Below are 21,794 nucleotides of genomic sequence, written 5' to 3'. Positions count from 1 at the left end.
CGCAAAGACAGACAGAACTGTCCTGATGGTGAAATAAAAGGAAGATTTATGCATCAGAGAGGAGAGATGTAGTGGGGGGAGGGAAAGGGGGGTGGAGAGAAAATGATCACTGAACAAACAGCAGTGTACAGAGCTGGACCCTAAGTAGTAACGAGGGAATCTAACAACCGTGTAGAGAGTCTGTGTGTGTATATCCTCTGTTCTCACAGACACACACACCAGACACACAAACATTTTTGAGTGTCTGTATGTGTTCAAATACACACACACACACACACACACACACACAAACACATACATAAATTTACATCCCACCCATAGGTTGGCACAGAATTTATTTCTCTCCCTTCTTCGTAGACATCAAATAATTCATTGAGGATATACTGCCATTATTCCAATGTTTAAACACATGATTATCTCTCACATGATTCCATTATATACAGAAGCATAAAAAGAAAAAAACTGCTAAAACTCATACAACTTATACCAAATATACAGCACATCACAGGCATCCCATAAATCCTCTCCCTCCCCTTAGATCAGTTTCCAAAGTGACGGTGATATGAGGCAAATTGATTTCCCTCTTAATTTCAGTTATTTCACCATTACCTCAAACATAACAAACAGACTGATTTTACATGTGTAACATTTATAATAATCCGTCAAGATTCGAGTAAAAAAAAAAACAAAAAAAAAAAGAACAGAACAATTAGATTGCAGCCTTATCAATAGATCACCTTATTTATAATTATTGTTATTTGCATATCTAGTCATAAAGCCAACGACAGTTGCATTTAGCCTGAAGAGACAGAGAATTAACCTGATTGTTCCTTGCTTACTCATTGATCCCAGTATAATTAGGCAAGTTAGGTGGTTAGTATCACAAGTCCTGCAAGAAGTGCAATGTGTTCGGTGCATGTCAAAATTTAATAGTCCACCGCACAGACCCTGGCATGGGCAAATAAATTCAACCCCCCTAAAAAGTGCATTTTCATTCTCCTACAGAAGACAATGTGTTTTGTCTGAGCTACATACATAGAAAACTAAGAAGATACATATATTTTAATGACAGTTATCATTGGCCTGTCTGTTTGAATAACAGTGAATTGCAATGTGTGTGTGTGTGTGTGTGTGTGTGTATTTTGTGTGTCAGTGGTATAGTGCCATATTTGGACTCTGGTACAGGTACATGTAACCATCACAGAAGAGTCGCTTGGCAACACCGTCCATCTCTCGAGGCACCTGATTGGCCAGTTCAGCTAGGGTCATCCTAAGGTACCGCCCAATCTCAGGACATGCGGTCACCTGGGGAATGTTAAAGCCATCTCTCTCACCTGAGAAAAACACGAGCACAGTGTGTGTGAGTCATGCATACCTGTAAACAAAGAAACACTCTGAATACTCCACATCCAAACACACACACCCTCTCTATCTGCCATGCTATCAAAGAAGATCCAGTCTGTGTCTTTTGGTCCGTGTTTCACAAAGGAGACATAGTGACTGGTCTCAATACAGAGCACAGCAAACAATTCCAGCTTCTCTTGGGGAGGGGGCCGGGACACCCCCCTTGGGAACCCTTCAGGCAGTCTCAGGCGAGTTTGTTTATGGGACCTTCGAAGTTTGTGCATGTGGACCTGTGTTTGACACACACACCTCCAGTCAGAGACATTCTATAAACACAAACCATTCAGAGCAAAACTGACCAAAGTCTTAACAAATGTTAACACATAATGACATTATGTTAGTGTAACTTTGATCAAGCCACTCTGCACAGATTACACTGGGATAATGTTGTGTCTGGTACTGTTCTCTGTACAGTTGTGGTCATAGTGAGTGTTGGGAAATTTTCTGCTTCAACTGAACCTGAGACAGGGAGAGTTGTGGGGAGGGAGAGACGGAGAGAAAGAAGAGAATTTTGCGTTTTTGAGTAACAGACCTACCTGTTCAGAACACGTGTGACAGAAGTGTTTGAATCCTGAACTGCCAAAGAGAGAATCTTTAAAACACTCCACACACTCCATAGATGCTAGCTGTCCACATAGCACACATGGCTGGGGGGCTGACACACACATACACACATACAGAGAGAGAGGGGGAGAGAGAGAGAGGGAGAGAGAGAGAGAGAGGGAGGGAGAGAGAGACAGAGAGAGAGAGAGAGAGAGAGAGAGGGAGAGAGAGAGAGGGAGAGCAAGAGAGAGCGAGAGAGAGGGAGGGAGGGAGAGATTAATCACTCTTATTTTACACTAGATAACAGGAAGTATGAAGATTAAAATGGAAAGTTCGGATTGAACTGTTTACTAAATTTGAATTTGTTCTGAGATTTAGTAAGTACCGCCTGACAGCAGTGCAGTGATATCCAGCTCTGAAGATGGAATGATCTTCTGAAACATCTTAAACTTCTTTCCTGAGCGAGGCATTGTGAGAATCAGACAGGATGGCACCTAGGGAGAGAGACAAGCACAATTCAACAGGAGTGTACAGCACCACCTACTGGAGAGCTAGGGGACAACACTCAGACAAACACTAATTTTGTACTGTCAGAGTCATCATGTCCTTAAACCCTGAGGGCAGCCTGTGGTGTAATTCAACTCTACTTAACACACACATTCCAACTTCTTTCAATGCATTTAAATAGTTTCATTCAAAGATCTTGAAGCCAATGTAAAGTAACTAATGGTGATGTTTTATTACATTAACCTATTCATCTTAATTACATAGTTCATCTACATGTTACTGAATATATTCATTGAATATTTGCTGTCTTTGTTGGAAAAAGTACAAGGAAACTCCCAGAATAAATTAAACATCAATGTCAGAAAGTTCCTTCATAAGCCACTGCCCACTGTGTCAGCAGAAACACTGGACCTTGGCGTAGCTTATTTAAATATCTCAAGCTGAAGCGATGCAACCCTGTTCCTCTGGTGAGAAATATCCTCATCATAGTGTGATGGGGAAGAGGGGGGGGGGCAGTTAAGGCTGAAGAATTTCCCTTAAGTGTTCGTCTGAATGACTGTGATGATACCAATGCTTTAAACCAGTCAGAATGCTTTAAACCAGTCAGAATGCTTTAAACCAGTCAGAATGCTGCTTCACCACTTAAAGCCAGCGGGTCAAGCGTGACAGCCCAAACACATCAGAGCTGATACTGTTCTGGAAAGAGCGACGGGCAAAAACATCCCTTAACCAACACACAGGATTGGTCAGCAACTACAACAGACGTTTTTATTATAAAGTATTCATTGTCAAAAAGAGGTAACATCAGTTACCAAAGGTTCAAACAGGTTCAAATGCCTTTTCCACCAAAGAGAGTGAATTGTTCAATCTCAATTCCATTACTCATTATGGCTTGGGTGGAGATTAAAATAAATTAGAGGGACACAGATGATGTTAAAGGTGAAAAAATGACACATTCCCTCAGCCTTTTCTTTGACATGTCCCAGTCAAACAAGCTGATTGAGAGTGAAACACTGATGACAAGACTGAACTAATCACTAGAAACTGTTTACATCATGACCTTCATAAGTATATTCCACTAGACTGTGTGTGTGTTACTATCCCTAGAGTGTGTGGTGTGTGTGTGTACTGTCTCTACAGTGTGTGTGTGTGTGATGTGTGTGTACTGTCTCCACAGTGTGTGTGTGTGATGTGTGCGTAGTGTCTCTACAGTGTGTGTGTGTGATGTGTGTGTACTGTCTCCACAGTGTGTGTGTGTGATGTGTGTGTACTGTCTCCACAGTGTGTGTGTGTGTGTGTGATGCGTGTGTACTGTCTCTACAGTGTGTGTGTGTGATGTGTGTGTACTGTCTCTACAGTGTGTGTGTGTGTGTGTGTGATGTGTGTGTACTGTCTCTACAGTGTGTGTGTGTGTGTGATGTGTGTGTACTGTCTCTACAGTGTGTGTGTGTGATGTGTGTGTATTGTCTCTACAGTGTGTGTGTGTGATGCGTGTGTACTGTCTCTACAGTGTGTGTGTGATGTGAGTACTGTCTCTACAGTGTGTGTGTGTGTGTGTGTGTGTGTGTGATGTGTGTGTACTGTCTCTACAGTGTGTGTGTGTGATGTGTGTGTACTGTCTCTACAGTGTGTGTGTGTGATGTGTGTGTACTGTCTCTACAGTGTGTGTGTGTGTGATGTGTGTGTACTGTCTCTACAGTGTGTGTGTGTGATGTGTGTGTACTGTCTCTACAGTGTGTGTGTGTGATGTGTGTGTACTGTCTCCACAGTGTGTGTGTGTGATGTGTGTGTACTGTCTCTACAGTGTGTGTGTGTGATGTGTGTGTACTGTCTCTACAGTGTGTGTGTGTGTGATGTGTGAGTACTGTCTCTACAGTGTGTGTGTGTGTGATGTGTGTGTACTGTCTCTACAGTGTGTGTGTGTGATGTGTGTGTACTGTCTCCACAGTGTGTGTGTGTGATGTGTGTGTACTGTCTCTACAGTGTGTGTGTGTGTGTGATGTGTGTGTACTGTCTCTACAGTGTGTGTGTGTGTGATGTGTGTGTACTGTCTCTACAGTGTGTGTGTGTGATGTGTGTGTACTGTCTCCACAGTGTGTGTGTGTGATGTGTGTGTACTGTCTCTACAGTGTGTGTGTGTGATGTGTGTGTACTGTCTCTACAGTGTGTGTGTGTGTGATGTGTGAGTACTGTCTCTACAGTGTGTGTGTGTGTGATGTGTGTGTACTGTCTCTACAGTGTGTGTGTGTGATGTGTGTGTACTGTCTCCACAGTGTGTGTGTGTGATGTGTGTGTACTGTCTCTACAGTGTGTGTGTGTGTGTGATGTGTGTGTACTGTCTCTACAGTGTGTGTGTGTGTGATGTGTGTGTACTGTCTCTACAGTGTGTGTGTGTGATGTGTGTGTACTGTCTCCACAGTGTGTGTGTGTGATGTGTGTGTACTGTCTCTACAGTGTGTGTGTGTGATGTGTGTGTACTGTCTCTACAGTGTGTGTGTGTGTGATGTGTGTGTACTGTCTCTACAGTGTGTGTGTGTGATGTGTGTGTACTGTCTCTACAGTGTGTGTGTGATGTGTGAGTACAGAGTGTAATGAGTACTGTGGTGTGATGTGTGTAATTAGGGTTTGTGATGCGTGTGATGGGTGTGATACCTCTGCTAGCCTGAGGCCGTTGATGTAGAGGGAATGTTCTAGAAGTTGCTGTACACATGGTAAAACCAGATTATGATCGTAATCCAGGAAAATTTGGTAAAAATAACAGGATTCCACCTCATCTTTGGATCCTGGATACGTGTTTGCACTGGGGAAAAGTACATGTACATTTAATATTATAGACAGAAGTGTGACACACAAGAGCATCTGGAAACAAATTGAAAAGAGGAACTCACAGTTTGAGAAGAGGGTCTAGTGAGAGTATCTGTTGCATGAGAAGGGTGAGGAACTCTTCTGGGTCTAAACAGAATAACATATAATCAGCATATAATCATAACATAATTACATTAAATCACAGTACACAGTGTAAAAGAATAACACGTATAATCACAATTACATTAAATCACAGTACACAGTGTAAAAGAATAACACGCATAATCACAATTACATTAAATCACAGTACACAGTGTAAAAGAATAACATGTATAATCACAATTACATTAAATCACAGTACACAGTGTAAAAGAATAACACGTATAATCATAATTATATCTGCTCACTGCATACTGTATAAAAGAATAACATGTATAATCATAATTATATCTGCTCACTGCATACTGTATAAAAGCGAACAGTCCAACATTTCACATGAGTGTACGTCACCGATTCCCTGTTGTGCTCATTTTGTGATATACATTGGCTGTCAATCAGCAAACTCATATGATACACACCAGCACAACGTGGGAAGTGCAGATCAGTGAAGAATGTGGACAGGTGCAAAAAAACCCAGAAAATGTATGTGTCTAGAGCGGTGTTTACAGGGCTGTTTATCAGACGAAGATTAAGCCTGCTCCCTGTAAACTTATCTGATTCACACAGTCACCGTCATGCCGTTAGTCTTCCCACCAGTACCAGCTGAGACAGGGTGTTTTTGTCCCACCAGTCCCAATAGAATCTGTTTTTATACCGTTTACAGTGTCTTTAAACCTCACACTCTCCTCTTTTTTTCATAATTACTTTTGCCATTCTTCTCTCACCATCATTTCTTAATTTCTCAATGTTTTCCACTGTGACTGTGCTTGACAGGCCATGATTAACCTGATTGGTCTGTCATTTAAGTGTGATGACTAACAACCAATCAGGCCTGCTGTTCTGATCATAAAACCAGTCAGCCCCTACCCCCCATGCACCACCTCACACACACCTCTCTCTCACACACACACACACACACACACACACACACACACACACACACACACACACACACACAGACAAACACACACAAACACGCCTCATTTGGCAAAATTCCTTGATTCTACAGAAATTTGTGATTCTTCCTTTCCGGGAAGAACAGAAATCTGTACATTCGAAGAACTTTTTCATCCCCAGTAGATGCTACTATAAAGACTGCTTTATTAATACAACAGAAACCCGAAGGCTGAAGACTTTTACTAGGGGTAATTGCAGGTAATGTTGAACAGTGACATGACAGTTCCTTTTTGCCCAAAGTGATTCTGTGCTTGATTTTTGTCAGATTGAAATTACATTGGGGTCACTTTAAGACTCCATGCAAGATGTAAAAAACATTTATTTCCTGAACTCAAGAAAAGGGGAAGTGTGTGTGTATGTGTGTATGTGTGTGTGTGTGCCCGTGCACGTGTGTGTGTGTTTGTGCAATGCAGGCACGCGTACCTTTCTCATCTGTGGTGTAGGTTGGGCAGTGGCCTCCATCCTGGAGCTGCTGACGGAGTTTCATTACACTATGGCCTGGAACAAAGCCCTTACTGTACACACACACACACACACACACACACACACATAAACGCACACAAAAAAACAGACACAGACACACACACACACACACACACACACACACTGAAATACAAGAAAAAAGAGCGCTCCAGTACAGAGCGTCTTGTAAGTTCTTGTTGTCAGAGAGCCCTCTGACACTGGGTTCTTGTTGTCAGAGAGCCCTCTGACACTGGGTTCTTGTTGTCAGAGAGCCCTCTGACTCTGGGTTCTTGTTGTCAGAGAGCCCTCTGACACTGGATTTTAATTATGAAAGGCTGAAGCTCCAGTCCCGAGAACACAAGCTAGAGATCTCCAGCTAAAAATGAAAGTATGGCATGTGGCGTCATGGGGAGAGACTAGGAGATCAGGGTAAGGGGTTAAAGCCCTGGGGTCAGGGTTAGGAGTAAAGATTAGAGGTGAGTTATTAAGATAATTGACCTGCGGAGAGGATTGACGATGTCCTTCAGCAGAGTGGTCTGAATGGCCTGGTACCTCTGGTTCACCTTCTGAACACTTTTAAACAGGAGAGAGTCCAACACTGACGAACAAGAGAACAGACTAGACAAGAGAGGGGAGGGAGAGAGAGAGAGAGAGAGAGAAAGAGAGAGAGAGAGAGAAATAGAGAGAGAGAGAGATAAATAGAGAGAGACAAAGACAAACAGAGAGAGAGAGAGAGAGAGAGAGAGAGAGAGAGTCTGAGTTAGTTTTGAATCAGTTTGCAGGCCATTCTCTTGAATATACTGTGGGCAGGTCTAACCTGAAGAGAGCAGAATCCATATAACAAGAGTTACAATGGCCTTGCACCCCCTTCATTGTGCCAATCAGAAGCTTCTCCACCTCCTCGGACACTATTGGTGGGACATTCTCCTGCACTCCAGACCAACATGCCGCATCATCATCTGCAACAAACGCTTACACACCGACACACACATACAAACAGTGAGAGAGAAAGAGGGAGCCAACCAACATCACTTTTAATAAACATGAGATGTGTCAAATGAACCTGGCACAACTTGTCATACCAGTATGTCCATTATGCAATGCTTTCCCCTTGTCATCGTCGCCAAAGAAACGGGAGTCAGGACGACAGGAGGAAAGCTTTACGAAAAGGCCCCGTTTAGCAGGACACTTGAAGTACCGCTCTCCTTTAAACGTGCCATCATTCACTCCCAAGTCTTCTTCCTGGAGTAAAGAGAACACAGAATGTCTCAATGGATTTGAGAGAGACACAGAGACAGCAAAGATGTGCACAGGCAAAATGAAGAGTTCAACTGTACTATTGTCAACAACGGAAGTCAGAATCAACATACCAGTTCCAAACCAGCTCTGACTCCAGGGAGACTGGGTAAGTTACCAATCCAGCGCACAATTCCGAAAGCCGGTCCTGTAGCCAGTGTCACCTCTACCAAGGAGCCTTTAGTGATGTCTACTGTGCAGATTTCCATAGGTTGATCTGTCAGTCCCTCTGACGTATCTAACACTTCTCTTTCAGCTGTCAACAACAAACACCAAACACTGTCACACACTTTTACACACATCCTTTTCCTACTGCAACAAAATTACATGACAGGAGCACAAAATCTCATACGTGCATATCAGGATATCAGGACAGACATCAACAGATCATTATCTATCCGTCGATATTTCAGTGTTTGTCTATCAGATGTTTTGTGTGATCTATTATATTAAGCATGGATAAAGCTGTATTTTATGTCAAGTGTCCTGCACATATAATAGTGGTAAATGTATGAGCGGTACTAACATGAAGGGAGCAGGTCCTCACTGATAACACACTCCAAAGGGACAGTCACATCACCACCTCTTTTCCCTTTTTCATCCTTATCCTGTAAGACAACAGCCAATGTGTCAGGGGCCTGTGCCGCTACTGGAAAAAAACTGAAAAATGACAGGTAAGGTTGCCAATGAGCTCTTACCGTAGAGATGTGCAAAAAGGTTCTGCCTTCTTTTTCCTCTAGGTTCATTACCATGCCATGGGTCTCTATGTCCTCCACAAAGAAGGTTACTCTGTCTCCAATGCTGAACGGTTTGGACTGAGTGTCAGACGGCGGCCCAAAGGGGGCAGACGACTCAGGGTGAGCCGGTTTGACTCTTGTGAAAGGGGCAAAGATGCCACAGTCCTGCTTACAGGTGAAGAGGGTTCTCGTCCCGACACTTCCATTATTCTGACCCTTACCCATGCCCTTTCCCTGAAGGAGTAACAGAGAACTATATTTTTCACAGTCCAGCACATTGCTCATAGACTGAAATATAATATCAAATTAAAACAAACATATGTGTATGTGTAACCGAGTCCTTGTGTGGCCAATGCTTATTGTTGACTGACAACACACAACACACACACACACACACACACACAAATACACACTTCTGACCTGTAATTCGATCCCAAAGAATGTTCCTGATATTGGAGCTGAAAAATCAGTCTTCCTGCCAATGTATCGGACCACTCCTTCAAGCCATTTCCCATTTAACTCCACAGTAACCAAACTATCAGTCTTCAAATTCAGAGCTCGATCTAGAGCATCTCTCTGCCGATATGCTTTCAATCGATCCTCATTTCCTTCAATGGCCTGCAGCAACCCTGCCTCCTGAGGGCTGAGGGCGTCTAGTACATCCATTTTGATGCACTTATCAACCACATCTGTCTGAAATTTGACTTGGAGACTATCCACTTTTTCTCCGTCCTCCAGTCTTTCAATTTTAAGGCGATATTTTTCCTCTTCAATGTAGCATATAGCGCCTCGTGAGATGTGACTACATGGATAACCAGGTTTCTCCAACACAATGAAATACATATATTTATCAGTAGAACCCATTTCTTGTGCGTACCTGAAAGAAGTGAGCAGACGTGAAAGGGCACAAGCTTTGAGCATTTTGGATTTATTTTACAGTCTATCTACAACTTACCAACCACGTTTCCATTCAGATTTCCAGTTCTTTAAATGAGGACAATGTCAACACTTGCCTCCCTTTCTAGTCCGAATAGTTATTGCCACTTCCTCTAACGCACTATTATTGTCCTTCTGCTTATTCGTTTAAGACGTTCGATGAGTATGTTTAAAAAAGAACGTTTTAATTAAACTTCGTAGTTAAAGCTGATGGGTAGGTAGACATTTAAAGTAAGAGGAAGGGAGTGCGTTATTATTAATTAACAGTGCTTTGCTATTAGTTTAACTACATCATTCTGACAAGATGATGATCTGCGGAGCTATCGGGCAGCTGCATATGTTTAGAATAATTTGAATGAAAACAAACACTTACAAAACAACTCTGAACAGTCTGAGTTAACTGCAATCTTACCGTTTCAGTTTACAAAGTAGTGCTTCACGGAGCAGACAATTCCAGGGCCTTGAGAGTGTTGCTAATTAAACACAACAGTACAGTGTTTTCAGTTTCGATGCAGCCAACAGATTTGTACTGTTTACTTCTCAAAGGAATAATTAAAAGGCAATTAACCATCACATCGGGGTGATATTTTCCAAATGCTGGTCTCCACCTCCAAAATAACGTTAGAGCGGTGGCTGTCTAGTTTATTCACCACAAAAGAAAAACTACCTCTAATTTGACGTTTGGTAAGAAATGTCTTAGGGAAATCGAAAGTTCAAAACTTGCCGAGCTACTGATTGGATGTTGTTGTACGTCATCAACGTGCGTGTCGTCGCACATTGGCAGTGTCTGGTAGTGTCAAGTGTTGTTCTGGATGTAGCAAAACATGGAGGAACGTGAAGCACTGAAGAGGCAAATTGAGCTCCTGCAAAGTGAGTTCTTGTTTTTTTTATTTATTTTATTTGTTCTTACATTTATGTAAATGGAGGATATTTGGTGGTAGTATTTAAAATCAACACAACTACATTGAAAAAAAAGTCACTGGAATGAAGGGAATCTCGCCATAGCAAATGTTAGCTCGTAGCTTGCTAGTTAACTAGCCTTCCACTCCTCGCTGAAGTCTCTTATGTTTCAGACGGAGCGAGTGAGGTAGCGAAGAACTGTGTCAAAATATTAATGAGTTCTGTCTTAAAAAAAATTATTTTATAAATAAAATATTTTATCTGGCCTGGAGTTTTGGATTGTCATCAGCATACAAAGTAATTCTGTGTAAGATGCCGTAATTCTAGCTGTCCGTTTACGAAGTTAATGGGAACCGTTAGTGCAGTTTATTACATAGTATGACTCATTTTAGATTTAAGTACTTTCAGGTGATTGCTCTTTCTACTAATCCATCAGAATATGGTTACTTGCTTCATCAACGGTAATCTGTTACTGTGTAACGTTATTCCAAGATCTCATCAACAACCACAAGAGTGTCCATGGAGACGTGCCGTCAGGTGGAAGCCAGCGGAACCCCTCTGCCTCTGCTGCCTGCTCTTGGCAGCACCAGGGACATAAGCCTGTCTTCTCCCACTCGCTCCCTCTGCATCCACAGCCTTCCATGTCCTCTGCCGCTGGCCAGTGGAGGAAAAAATACTCCCTTAGCAACAAGACAGCAAGAGCTGACAGAAAGGACTCTGTTACTGCTACCCAGTCCAGCAAGTCTCACAGCGCTGGGTTTTCACTGCATAGCACTACATCCGTTCCCACCAGTCAGACCCTGACGACAGTCAAGTCAGACAAATCTAACAGCCCTTTACTTCTCAAAGCTGAAGTTGTGACATCACAGGTTCAGAGGAAAGGTGTGAGTAACTGCGTAGTGTTAAATGTCACTCAGACAAAGCCTAAACTCACAACAACTGCCAAATTGACTTCACCAGTAAGAAGGACAGACTGTGCCTCTGTCACCTCACGTACTCTTCCATCTGGAGATATGTGTGTACGTGCTGGGATGGATCAGTCTAACACAGTGGAAATCAAGCCCTTTTCCCCTGGTAACTCTAGTTTAGTATGCAGAGAGACTGCTGCTGTGGCAGGGAGTTCTTCACATACTTCAACCTGTAAACTCAGTCGTTCAGTCGTGACCTCTAGTCCGACCCTGAACCCCAGTTCCAAACCAGACCCACCAAAACAGGCGGTATCGTCCCCCCATAAAAGATCTCAGTTCACCTGGGTCAAAAGCCAAAAGACTGAAGAGACAAGCAGCCAGACACATCCTCATCACTCCTCCTCCCTGCTTTCCACTGCACCATCACCCTCAGAGCTGGCCACTGCTAAGAGAGTCCCAGTATCCATCAGAAAGGTCCCTCGTAGGACTAGCCTGTCTTCTGGAGCCGCAAAAACGTCATCAAAGTACACCTGGGTTTCCACTTCGACTGCAGCCAAAGCAGGGAGCTCACCTAAAATCTTACAGAAGCCTCTTTCTCCTAAAGCTCTCAAAGCATCTCCAAAATCACCCCATGAGGGAGTGGACATGAGCAAGAAATCCAAACCTACCGCCCAGCCACCATCAAAAACCACCGCTTCCAAACCAAGAGTTAACCACTCCAGCCGCTACTGCTGGAAGGCAACTGGTCAGAACCAGACCGCATCAGGGCCTGGGTTGACTCCTGGGTCAAAGGAAAAACAATCAATATACCAGTGGACCTCTGAGAAGAAGAATGGACCAAAGGGGTTAAAAGTGTTAAGCAGGTCCAGTTCAAGCCCTTCTCAGGTTCGCCAAAGCACATCAGTCCTGACTGTTTCTCCTGGTGGCTTTAAACTGAGGAGCAGAATGAAGATTATTAGAAGGACGTCCTGCAGGTGAGAGAGCACTGTGGTGATTACAGACTGTGTTTGTTTTTAACTCGATGATTGCCACTAGATGGCAGCAGAGCTTTTCCTGTTAGTAGTAGAATAATCATCCAGGTTTAAGAACACTCAGGCATACACACAACTGCCTTCGCTAACCCTCTTTTCTCTTCCAACCTGTCTTGCACAAGTTACCCCTCACACACTACTCTTTCCTCTGCCTAGTAGTTCTGGTTCTGAAAGGAGGTCCAGTCCAAGCCCAGTGGTGCTGAAAAGCCAGTACTCTCTGAACAGACGCGCACACACTCCTGCCAGGAGCTTTGTGGGTGTCAGGCGGGTGCAGTCTCGGACTCTGGTCTCCTTTGGCAGACACAAACTCCGCAGGGTCTCCTCGGTCGCCTTGCAGGGACAAACAAGAGCAGGTAAGGACTGCAGGAGACAGACAGTGGCATCTGAATGGGATTATGATCTCAAGTTTTAAATTAAGTTTAATCCTTTATTAGTCCACTCAACAGGGAAATTTTGGCTCTGCATTTAACCCATGTGGAGCAGTGGGCAGCCACACAGCTGCAGTGCCCAGGGAGCAGTTAGGGGTTAGGTGCCTCACTCAAGGGCTCACTGCAGCTTTGCGTGGGGGAGTGGGGTGGGGGTGCTGTTTGTTCACTCTCCCGGCCACATTTCTCCTGCTGGTCCCGGGGATCGCTTCTCTAGCCTTTAGGCCACACCTCTCAGATCACAGATCTTGATCTCACAGATGATTATGGGAATTAATCTGACTTGCTCTTTCTTGGTGACCTGATATTGGAGTAACTAGGAGAGCCTTTTTTTTGCATTGTGCATTCCTGAAGTTTTCTGTATTTTATGCTGAAGATCAGGCTGGTGAAACGCAGAGCTTGTTCTAGAAAATTTGAGGGATGGTGATGTCATGATGGATATCAGACCTTGTTCTAGAATCTCTGAATGGTGGTGATGTCAGACCTTGTTCTAGAATCTCTGATGAGTAGTGATGTCATGATGGACGTTCATTTTATGGGTGTCTCATGCATGTGTGTGTGTGGGGGGGGGGGGGGGGTGATGGTAATGAATGTGAAGTGCAGTTGAATGATGGTGAAATCAGACACATGATGGTCCATAGACAATGACATGAACACAGGGGGAGAGAGAGACGGGGAGGGAGAGGCATGAACAGAGTTCTGTTATTGTATGTTAGTTTAATAACAGGCACGACTGTGAAAGGCCAAACACCGTGATGAGACCGCCCACACTGTGTGTGTCTGTAGTCTTTAGAGAGCAGTGAGCAGTCTGTGTGTTCATATGACCCCCTGTGACTAATTGCCTTAATGGGCAATTAGCAAAAACAGTCTCTGGAAAATTAATGAATTCTGCTTTGGTCCTCAGAGGCCTGATTACTCACCCTGCATGTTCCTGCAGTAACACAGAGCAGACAGCTTACATATGACACGTTCACTTCTTTTGTTTGTGTTGGAAACGCTACTCTAAACATGCCTGGATGCCAAGGGCTCCCTCTTAAACCTGGGAAGCTCCAGCCAGCTAACGAATCAGTCATTCTAGACTGCATGTTTCTGTTTTTGTTTGCTTTTTGGGCATGATGCGTAACGATGAGAGAGTACAGTCAACTCACTGTATAATGCATATCTTATTATCATGTTATCATATATTGTCATGAATATATCCATGTCATGGTACTCAGGTCACAGGCCAGTGTCTATATTGTCAGACATGTTATTTAACATAATACTATTCAGTATTTTTAGATGTCATAACATGTATTGTCACAGTGGTGATGCCGCCACAAAGTTCAAGGTTTGTTTTCATTCCCAGCCGTATGAGTTCATAAATGAATGAATTGCTGGATTCTGGTGAATCAGAGCAGTGGTTTCCTTTCCCCTGTTCTCAGCCAATTTATACAACTGCTCCCCTGTAGTATTGTTACTGCACACACTGGAACCCACCAGTAGAGGGCACTATTCACTAGAGGTGACCCAGTATATTAACAAGGGAATAACTGTGTGTGTGTGTGTGTGTGTACACACCTGGTTGCTTGGTGGGACTTAATGAATTGCCCAATCCAGTGGTGATTGTGTACATATGCCGATAGTGGGTAATTTGCAGCATTGCTGCTCCGAATGCAACGGTCCTATCAAACGCAGCCAGTGCTCAAACCCAGCAGATAAAAACGCAGCTAATGCATAATTATCCGTTGGCAAATTGGATTGTTTTACCGAACTGGAGAATATAGGCCCAGCCTGATGGAAGGCAATCAGTGTTTTTACAGCCTCTCCCCCCTCCCCCTAAATCCCTGGGTAGGCACCAGGCCCATCTCACCCTAATCACCCGCACTCAGGGACTCCAACTGCACCCCACACGCTATCAGCATCACGTCACTAAGGACCATCCGTCTGAGTCTCACCCTCTCTCTCTCGTTCTCTCACTCACTCACTTCTCCCTTCATTCTCCCGTTCTAAGACACTCACTCTCTCTTACTCATTCATTCAGTTTCTCTCTCTCTCTCTCTTTCATTCTGTTTCTGTTTGTCTCATACACTCACAGACACATGTGATCTGTGTCTATGATCTGTGTGTGTGTGTGTAATCTGTCTGTCTGTCTGTGTGTGTGGGCGTGTGTGTGTGTGTGTGTGTGGGCGTGTGCGTGTGCGGGGGGTTGTGAGGGTGAGGGTTCCAGTCTACTATACATGACTTTTATCAATAATATATTCTTTAAACTTTAACTCACACCTTCAGTATTTCCATAAATGAAAAAGAACCTTTTGACAAAAGACAAAAATATGTTTAGGGTTTTTTTTTTTATTATTTCTATTAAATAAGTGTTATTTGATATTTTGGGATGGAGCAGCACAGGGTCCAGCTGCAGTATGCATGTGTCATAACTACAGTCACTTGCTACTCTATTAAACACAGGTGCAATCCTTTGATGCGCAAGGACGGGTGAATATTCAAATCTGTCTGTTTTTCATAGTTACTAACCCATGTGAAGAAGAAACACTGTTCTTTGTGGGCTACTTAATTCTGAAAATGCATGGGCTCTCTTTCGCTGTTACACTCGGGATCTCCGGGGGAACCACAATGTAGTCTGTCAAGGCAAATATGAATGTGTACTGGAGCAAGAGTTTGACATCCCATTGGTTCCCATGTGTTCCTGTAGGTAAAGGTGGAAAACAGGTGTCTCACAGATGCAGGTTTGCAGTCATCGTGTGCATGGCTGGATAAGTGATGTGTTCATGGACTCTCCATGTGGGAAGCAGCTCAAAACTTGTATGTCCTAAAGGTAAAGTCAGTTAGGGGCTTTGGAAGTAAGACAGCATGACCAGTGAACAAGGCATGCTTGTTTTTGTGGGGAATAATGGAATAAGATTATAGCAAAAAAAGATGAGCAGTTCATAAAGTCAGTCTTAAAGCAAAAAGGCTTTGTAAAAACCAAAATCTCACATGTGGTCATGATGTGTGTAATTCACTCTAAATGGCATAAGAGAAAACTGTATGAATGTCATGTCCCGCACAGATAAACGGCATGTCACTCGTATCAATCAGCCAAAAGCAGGAAAGTTTTTACATGTCAGGTTAATTTCTGTAATTTCACCATCTAAAAGTGCTTTTCCAAGCTCAGGTCCGTAGGCATCTGTTTGGCTGCTGGCGGCACTAGTGGAAGTTGATTGAATGGGTGTGTAAAAGAGTGAGTGAGTGAGTGCTCCTGATGGTGAGGGAGTGAGCACAGGATTAAGGGTTTGACCAGTGAGACTCAGCATGGAAGATAAGACTGACTAATAAAGAGCAAATTGAATTACTAATGATGAGAGAGAGAGAGGGAGCAGTTGCGTTAAAAACCAACGCTAACTGCCACTCGTCACTGTGACGACCAATGTTGCGTGACACCTCTAATTTCCTCTTCAATGAGTTTCTCTCTCTCTGTCTCTCTCTCTGGGTTAGTGGGGAGTTCATTGCGTTGGTTGGTTATCTGCACTAGGATTTAAAGAGGCATAAACCTAAGTGAGCAGTTAGAGACGTAATGAATCGCAGGCGGGGGGAGAAAACGCTCAGATAATCCCATAAAGTAGATAAACGACAGAACACAGCCCAAGACATGAAGGAGAGAGAGAGAGAGAGAGGAAAAGAGGAGGGTGCAGGAACAAATGAAACGACCTCAAGTCCCCCAGACCCTCAGCCTCAGAGACATGAGCATCAGGTCCACTCAGAGCAGCAGCCTGCACACAGGGCAGTGCTGAACACTGCCTACCACATAGAGGAACAAAAAGAAAAATACTGAACACACCGATATTAGGGAATATATTTGTCATGCATTTCCTGTAGTTAAAACTTAAAAATATGTATATAAATAATTGTTGGATTTGAAGTACATTCCCTTTAGAATTCCTGCCTTTTCCATCTATTGGGTTCAGATCTCCTGTGTCACCGGGGGTCAGTTGTTTTTGAGTTGACAGGACTGTTTTGCATGGGGAAAAATGCAGAATGATTTATAAGCACTGATTGGCAGTTACAGTTGGTTTCATGGCATCAGGAATTGAAACATTTAAGTAATGGGTTTGAGCATCTCATCATGACCAGATACTCTAATATTCAAAATGAAACAGATTCTCAAAACACTGGGGCCGGTGGCATTATATTTAGAATTGGATTCTAATTAAATCGGCTTGAAAAAAGGTCACTTCTTTTGCAGCTTTCTGAGTTAGACCAGTGAAATGTGGCACCGATTGACTGGGGCACTCTGGAGTTTGTAACTGTTATCACATGGTGTCACATGGCACACAATTCTGTGTCATCCACTTACACCTCTTACTTGAAAGTGGAATGACATCGCATCTTTTCCTTTAAACCCCCACCCCCCCCCCCCCCCCCCCTCTCTCTCTCTCTCTCTCTCTCTCTGAAACACTGTCCATCCACTGCTGCTCTGTACCTTTAGAACAACCATTATTCACACATAAATACATGAGCACAGTGGCTACCCTCCCTGTGCTGTCCAGAGATGGTTTTCACACATAAATACATGAGCACAGTGGCTTCTCTCCCTGTGCTGTCCATAGATGGTTTTCACACATAAATACATGAGCACAGTGGCTTCTCTCCCTGTGCTGTCCAGAGATGGTTTTCACACATAAATACATGAGCACAGTGGCTACCCTCCCTGTGCTGTCCAGAGATGGTTTTAAACTGCACTGCTCTCTTCCTGTTGTGTGTCTGTGCTCCACTCATCAGCTCCCTCATCCCTCCATGCTGCTTTCATCCACACGTTTATCAGGCGCCCTTTCCATCCACATTATTACATTATTACATTATTTACATTATTTACATTATTACATTATTACATTATTACATTGTTTACATTATTACATTATTACTTTATTACATTATTAAATTGTTTACATTATTACTTTATTACTTTATTACATTGTTTACATTAATACATTGTTACATTATTACTCTTTTTAAACTGCTCTGCCCCATCGCTTCACTTTTCCTGACATCTTAGTTCTAACTGAAATGAAACATGATCCTTTTTCTGTACCTTTATCTATGGGTCTTCCCTTTGCTTAACATGGACAAAAAAAAAAAACAATAAAAAAATACAAACTGAAAAACTAAATGATACGGTAAGTTTTCTACTGTCAATAAAACATATTTAATATAATAAATGAGGCTACAGGATAAATTAAGTCAGTGTGGTATAATTGGTGAATTTGGTTGCATCATAAGGTTTGTTTGGTCTAATCAGGGATTTTGATAGTGTAGTCTGATATTTTCTGACATTGACATCTAACACCTCTTTTGTCAGTCTTGAATCAATTTAGATATCAATTGTATACCCATTCATGGACTTTATTTATATTTACAACAAGAATGTACCTTTTCACTGCAGTAAGATTTCATAGTTTTTCTTAAGCCATTTGACATACCAAGTTGCATCAAATGTCCTCTCTCTCAGAATGTTATTTTATTTGTTTTAAATATTTGTGGGAAACTTTCATTGTTATTTGCTAGCTTTTGACTTTTTTTCACACTTTGGGCTATGTAGTGTCAACAAACATTTGTAATAGCAAAGTGCTAATCACCTGACTCTGCGTGCCGCCACATGGACATACGACTGTCACTGACTACTACAGACACACGACTGTCACTGACTGCTACAGTCACACGACTGTTACTGAGTACTACAGACACACGACTGTCACTGACTACTACAGACACACGACTGTCACTGACCAGTACAGACACACGACTGTCACTGACCAGTACAGACACACGACTGTCACTGACCAGTACAGACACACGACTGTCACTGACTGCTACAGACACACGACTGTCACTGACTGCTACAGTCACACGACTGTCACTGACTGCTACAGACACACGACTGTCACTGACTACTACAGACATACAGCTGTCACTGACTGCTACAGACAAACGACTGTTACTGACTACTACAGACACACGACTGTCACTGACTGCTACAGACACACGACTATTACTGACTGCTACAGTCACACGACTGTTACTGAGTACTACAGACACACGACTGTCACTGACTACTACAGACACACGACTGTCACTGACTACTACAGACACACGACTGTCACTGACCAGTACAGACACACGACTGTCACTGACCAGTACAGACACACGACTGTCACTGACTGCTACAGACACACGACTGTCACTGACTGCTACAGACACACGACTGTCACTGACTGCTACAGTCACACGACTGTCACTGACTGCTACAGACACACGACTGTCACTGACTGCTACAGACATACAGCTGTCACTGACTGCTACAGACAAACGACTGTTACTGACTACTACAGACACACGACTGTCACTGACTGCTACAGACACACAACTATTACTGACTACTATAGACACACGACTGTTACTGACTAGTACAGACACACGACTGTTACTGACTGCTACAGACACATGACTGTCACTGACTGCTATAGACACACGACTGTCACTGACTGCTACAGACACACGGCTGTCACTGACTAGTACAGACACACGACTGTCACTGACTGCTACAGACACACGGCTGTCACTGACTACTACAGACACACGACTGTCACTGACTACTACAGACACACGACTGTCACTGACTGCTACAGACACACGACTGTCACTGACTACTACAGACACACGACTGTCACTGACCAGTACAGACACACGACTGTCACTGACCAGTACAGACACACGACTGTCACTGACTGCTACAGACACACGACTGTAACTGACTTCTACAGACACATGACTGTTACTGACTAGTACAGACACATGACTGTCACTGACTGCTACTGACACACGACTGTCACTGACTAGTACAGACACATGACTGTCACTGACTGCTACTGACACACGACTGTCACTGACTGAGAGCTGGGGATGGACACTGGCCAGCTTGCCTGTGCAGCGTGTAAAGCCACTTGTGTTCCCTCACACTGCTGATCACAGTTGTAAATGGTGGCACAGCTGAGATTGAAATATGACTGCTTTTTTATGACAGTTACACCAGCATGACATTTACAGAAGGTTTGGACAACAGTTTTTCCAGTAATAGAAGATCTGTAATAGGACTACTGCCATGCCTTGTTTATTGAACAGTCTACCCAAAATTCATGCTTAACTTTGCTTAACGACTGTGTAGGGAGCGTTGGCCTTAGTGAAGCACTTTTTTGGTCATATGTTTGGACAGTCTCACTGCTTTGGTAAGCAGTGATTAAAACTTTTAAAAATTAAAACTTCTTATTCAAGCTGTGGAATGTTTTTTTTATAGAGGAAGTTACTTAATGTATTATGTATATTGCATTTCAATTTGATTATTGTATTTATTTTATTTATTTATTCAATTTTAGGTGGAAATTGAGCAAAAGCTCTCATGTTGTACTGTTATAAAGTAAGGGTGGGCGATATTTCGAATATACTCGATGTATCGTGGCTTGTTCTACGTGCGATGTAGTAAATGACTATATCGCGAACATCGAGTACAAATTGTCACATAGTTTTTTTTTAAGCTGCCGGCGTCAGACTCGCCTTGGCGTTTCGCTTCTCTGGCTCTCTCCCTCTCACAGACACAAAAAGAAAAAAACTCACGTATATACATCACACACACTCACCGCCCATCCAGACCACTCTCCTGGGCGAGTGTGTGTGACGTATACAGGTGAGACGTGTGTTTTTGTATCTGGAGGGAACAGGGAAAGAACCTGGAGAGAGCGAAATAAGCAAACGCCAAAGCGAGTTTATACGTGTTGAGTTCGGAAACAGTAATCGAAGATGGACGCGAAAAGAAACAGAACTGGATCCATGAATATCGCAAGGAAGATGTTGAATAAATGCTGTTCTGTTAAATTTAACTCGATTGTGATCTCCCCCCTTTTTGCAAGTTTAAAATAGTTCCAATAGAAACCACTAATGAATATAAACAAGAATGTTTTAATGCAGACATATGTTGCAGGGACTACTAGAATCTTCATACTGGTGTGACTGTATGCATCAAACGGTTAAATCGAGCATTTATGAAGTGCTTTAGAGGTGATTTCAGAATAGTGAGACAGATATCGTGTGTCGCGATATAGCCAAAAATATTGCAATATTATTTATAGGCCATACTGCCCAGCCCTATTATAAACACACACTTACCTGAATTTACACTGCAGCCAATCAGAATTGAACATGAACCACTCCCAATAGATGTGAGACAGTTGTTTAATGTGTTAACAGTGTTAATCTAATTATTAAGCAGATTTGCCCATTGTTTCCTGCTTGTACAGCAGTCTGCAGAGACAGCGAATTTTCATGTCTGTGCACGTGCACGTGCAGGTGTGGGTGTGTGGTTGTGTGCTGGTGTGTATAGGGCTATGTGTTGGTGTGTGTATGTGTATGTGTGTGTGCATGCGTGAATGCACACGCCTGTGTGTGTGTGTGTGTCTCCACGCCTCCCTCCATGTGTTAAAGCTGTTAGCTGCAGGGAGAGTTGCCATGGCTTTATTTGGTATGATGTGTGTACACCCTCACCCTCACCCACACACGCACACACACACACACACGGACACAGATACAGATACAGGAACACTAATCAGATCAGTGTTTTAGCACCCTCTCTGCTTTCATGTGAGCCATGTGAGTAAGTGTGTCTAAGTCATTTTTAAGTGTGTGACTCTCTGAACCTGCACA

At 43.1% G+C, this 21,794-nt stretch overlaps 2 protein-coding genes across 2 annotated transcripts in view; one reads left to right on the top strand and one right to left on the bottom strand.

Moving 5' to 3' along the window:
• Positions 1 to 527: 527 nt before the first annotated feature.
• cyldl (cylindromatosis (turban tumor syndrome), like) lies at positions 528 to 9,734 on the bottom strand. Its single transcript, XM_030791141.1, has 14 exons — positions 9,291 to 9,734; positions 8,832 to 9,104; positions 8,660 to 8,741; positions 8,208 to 8,389; positions 7,920 to 8,079; positions 7,655 to 7,796; positions 7,336 to 7,455; positions 6,799 to 6,890; positions 5,343 to 5,406; positions 5,107 to 5,254; positions 2,333 to 2,441; positions 1,941 to 2,059; positions 1,424 to 1,634; positions 528 to 1,334 (listed from the first exon to the last, which is right to left on the bottom strand). Exons 1-14 carry the CDS (start codon positions 9,732 to 9,734, stop codon positions 1,150 to 1,152), a joined length of 2,331 nt encoding a protein of 776 aa, XP_030647001.1. The 3' UTR covers positions 528 to 1,149.
• Positions 9,735 to 10,630: 896 nt separating this feature from the next.
• The window catches only part of zc3h3 (zinc finger CCCH-type containing 3), a 67,912-nt gene continuing 56,748 nt past the window's right edge, over positions 10,631 to 21,794 (top strand). The window contains exons 1-3 of the mRNA XM_030791140.1: positions 10,631 to 10,676; positions 11,199 to 12,588; positions 12,805 to 12,998. Coding sequence (XP_030647000.1) covers positions 10,631 to 10,676; positions 11,199 to 12,588; positions 12,805 to 12,998 — 1,630 coding nt within the window. The remainder of the gene's footprint in view (positions 10,677 to 11,198; positions 12,589 to 12,804; positions 12,999 to 21,794) is intronic.

Source organism: Chanos chanos, chromosome 14 (genome assembly GCF_902362185.1).
Source record: "Chanos chanos chromosome 14, fChaCha1.1, whole genome shotgun sequence".
Lineage (NCBI taxonomy): Eukaryota > Metazoa > Chordata > Actinopteri > Gonorynchiformes > Chanidae > Chanos > Chanos chanos.
This window is presented reverse-complemented; position numbering and strand designations above follow the sequence as displayed.

What these genes read in the sequence shown, in the direction of transcription:
- cyldl (XM_030791141.1), bottom strand. Translation starts at nt 9,734, where the DNA reads ATGGGTTCTACTGATAAATATATGTATTTCATTGTGTTGGAGAAACCT. An exon ending in TCTTTGGGATCGAATTACAG is followed by an intron (nt 9,105 to 9,290) that starts GTCAGAAGTGTG and finishes TTACTCCTTCAG; the next exon opens with GGAAAGGGCATGGGTAAGGG. An exon ending in CTACACCACAGATGAGAAAG is followed by an intron (nt 5,407 to 6,798) that starts GTACGCGTGCCT and finishes TATTCTGTTTAG; the next exon opens with ACCCAGAAGAGTTCCTCACC.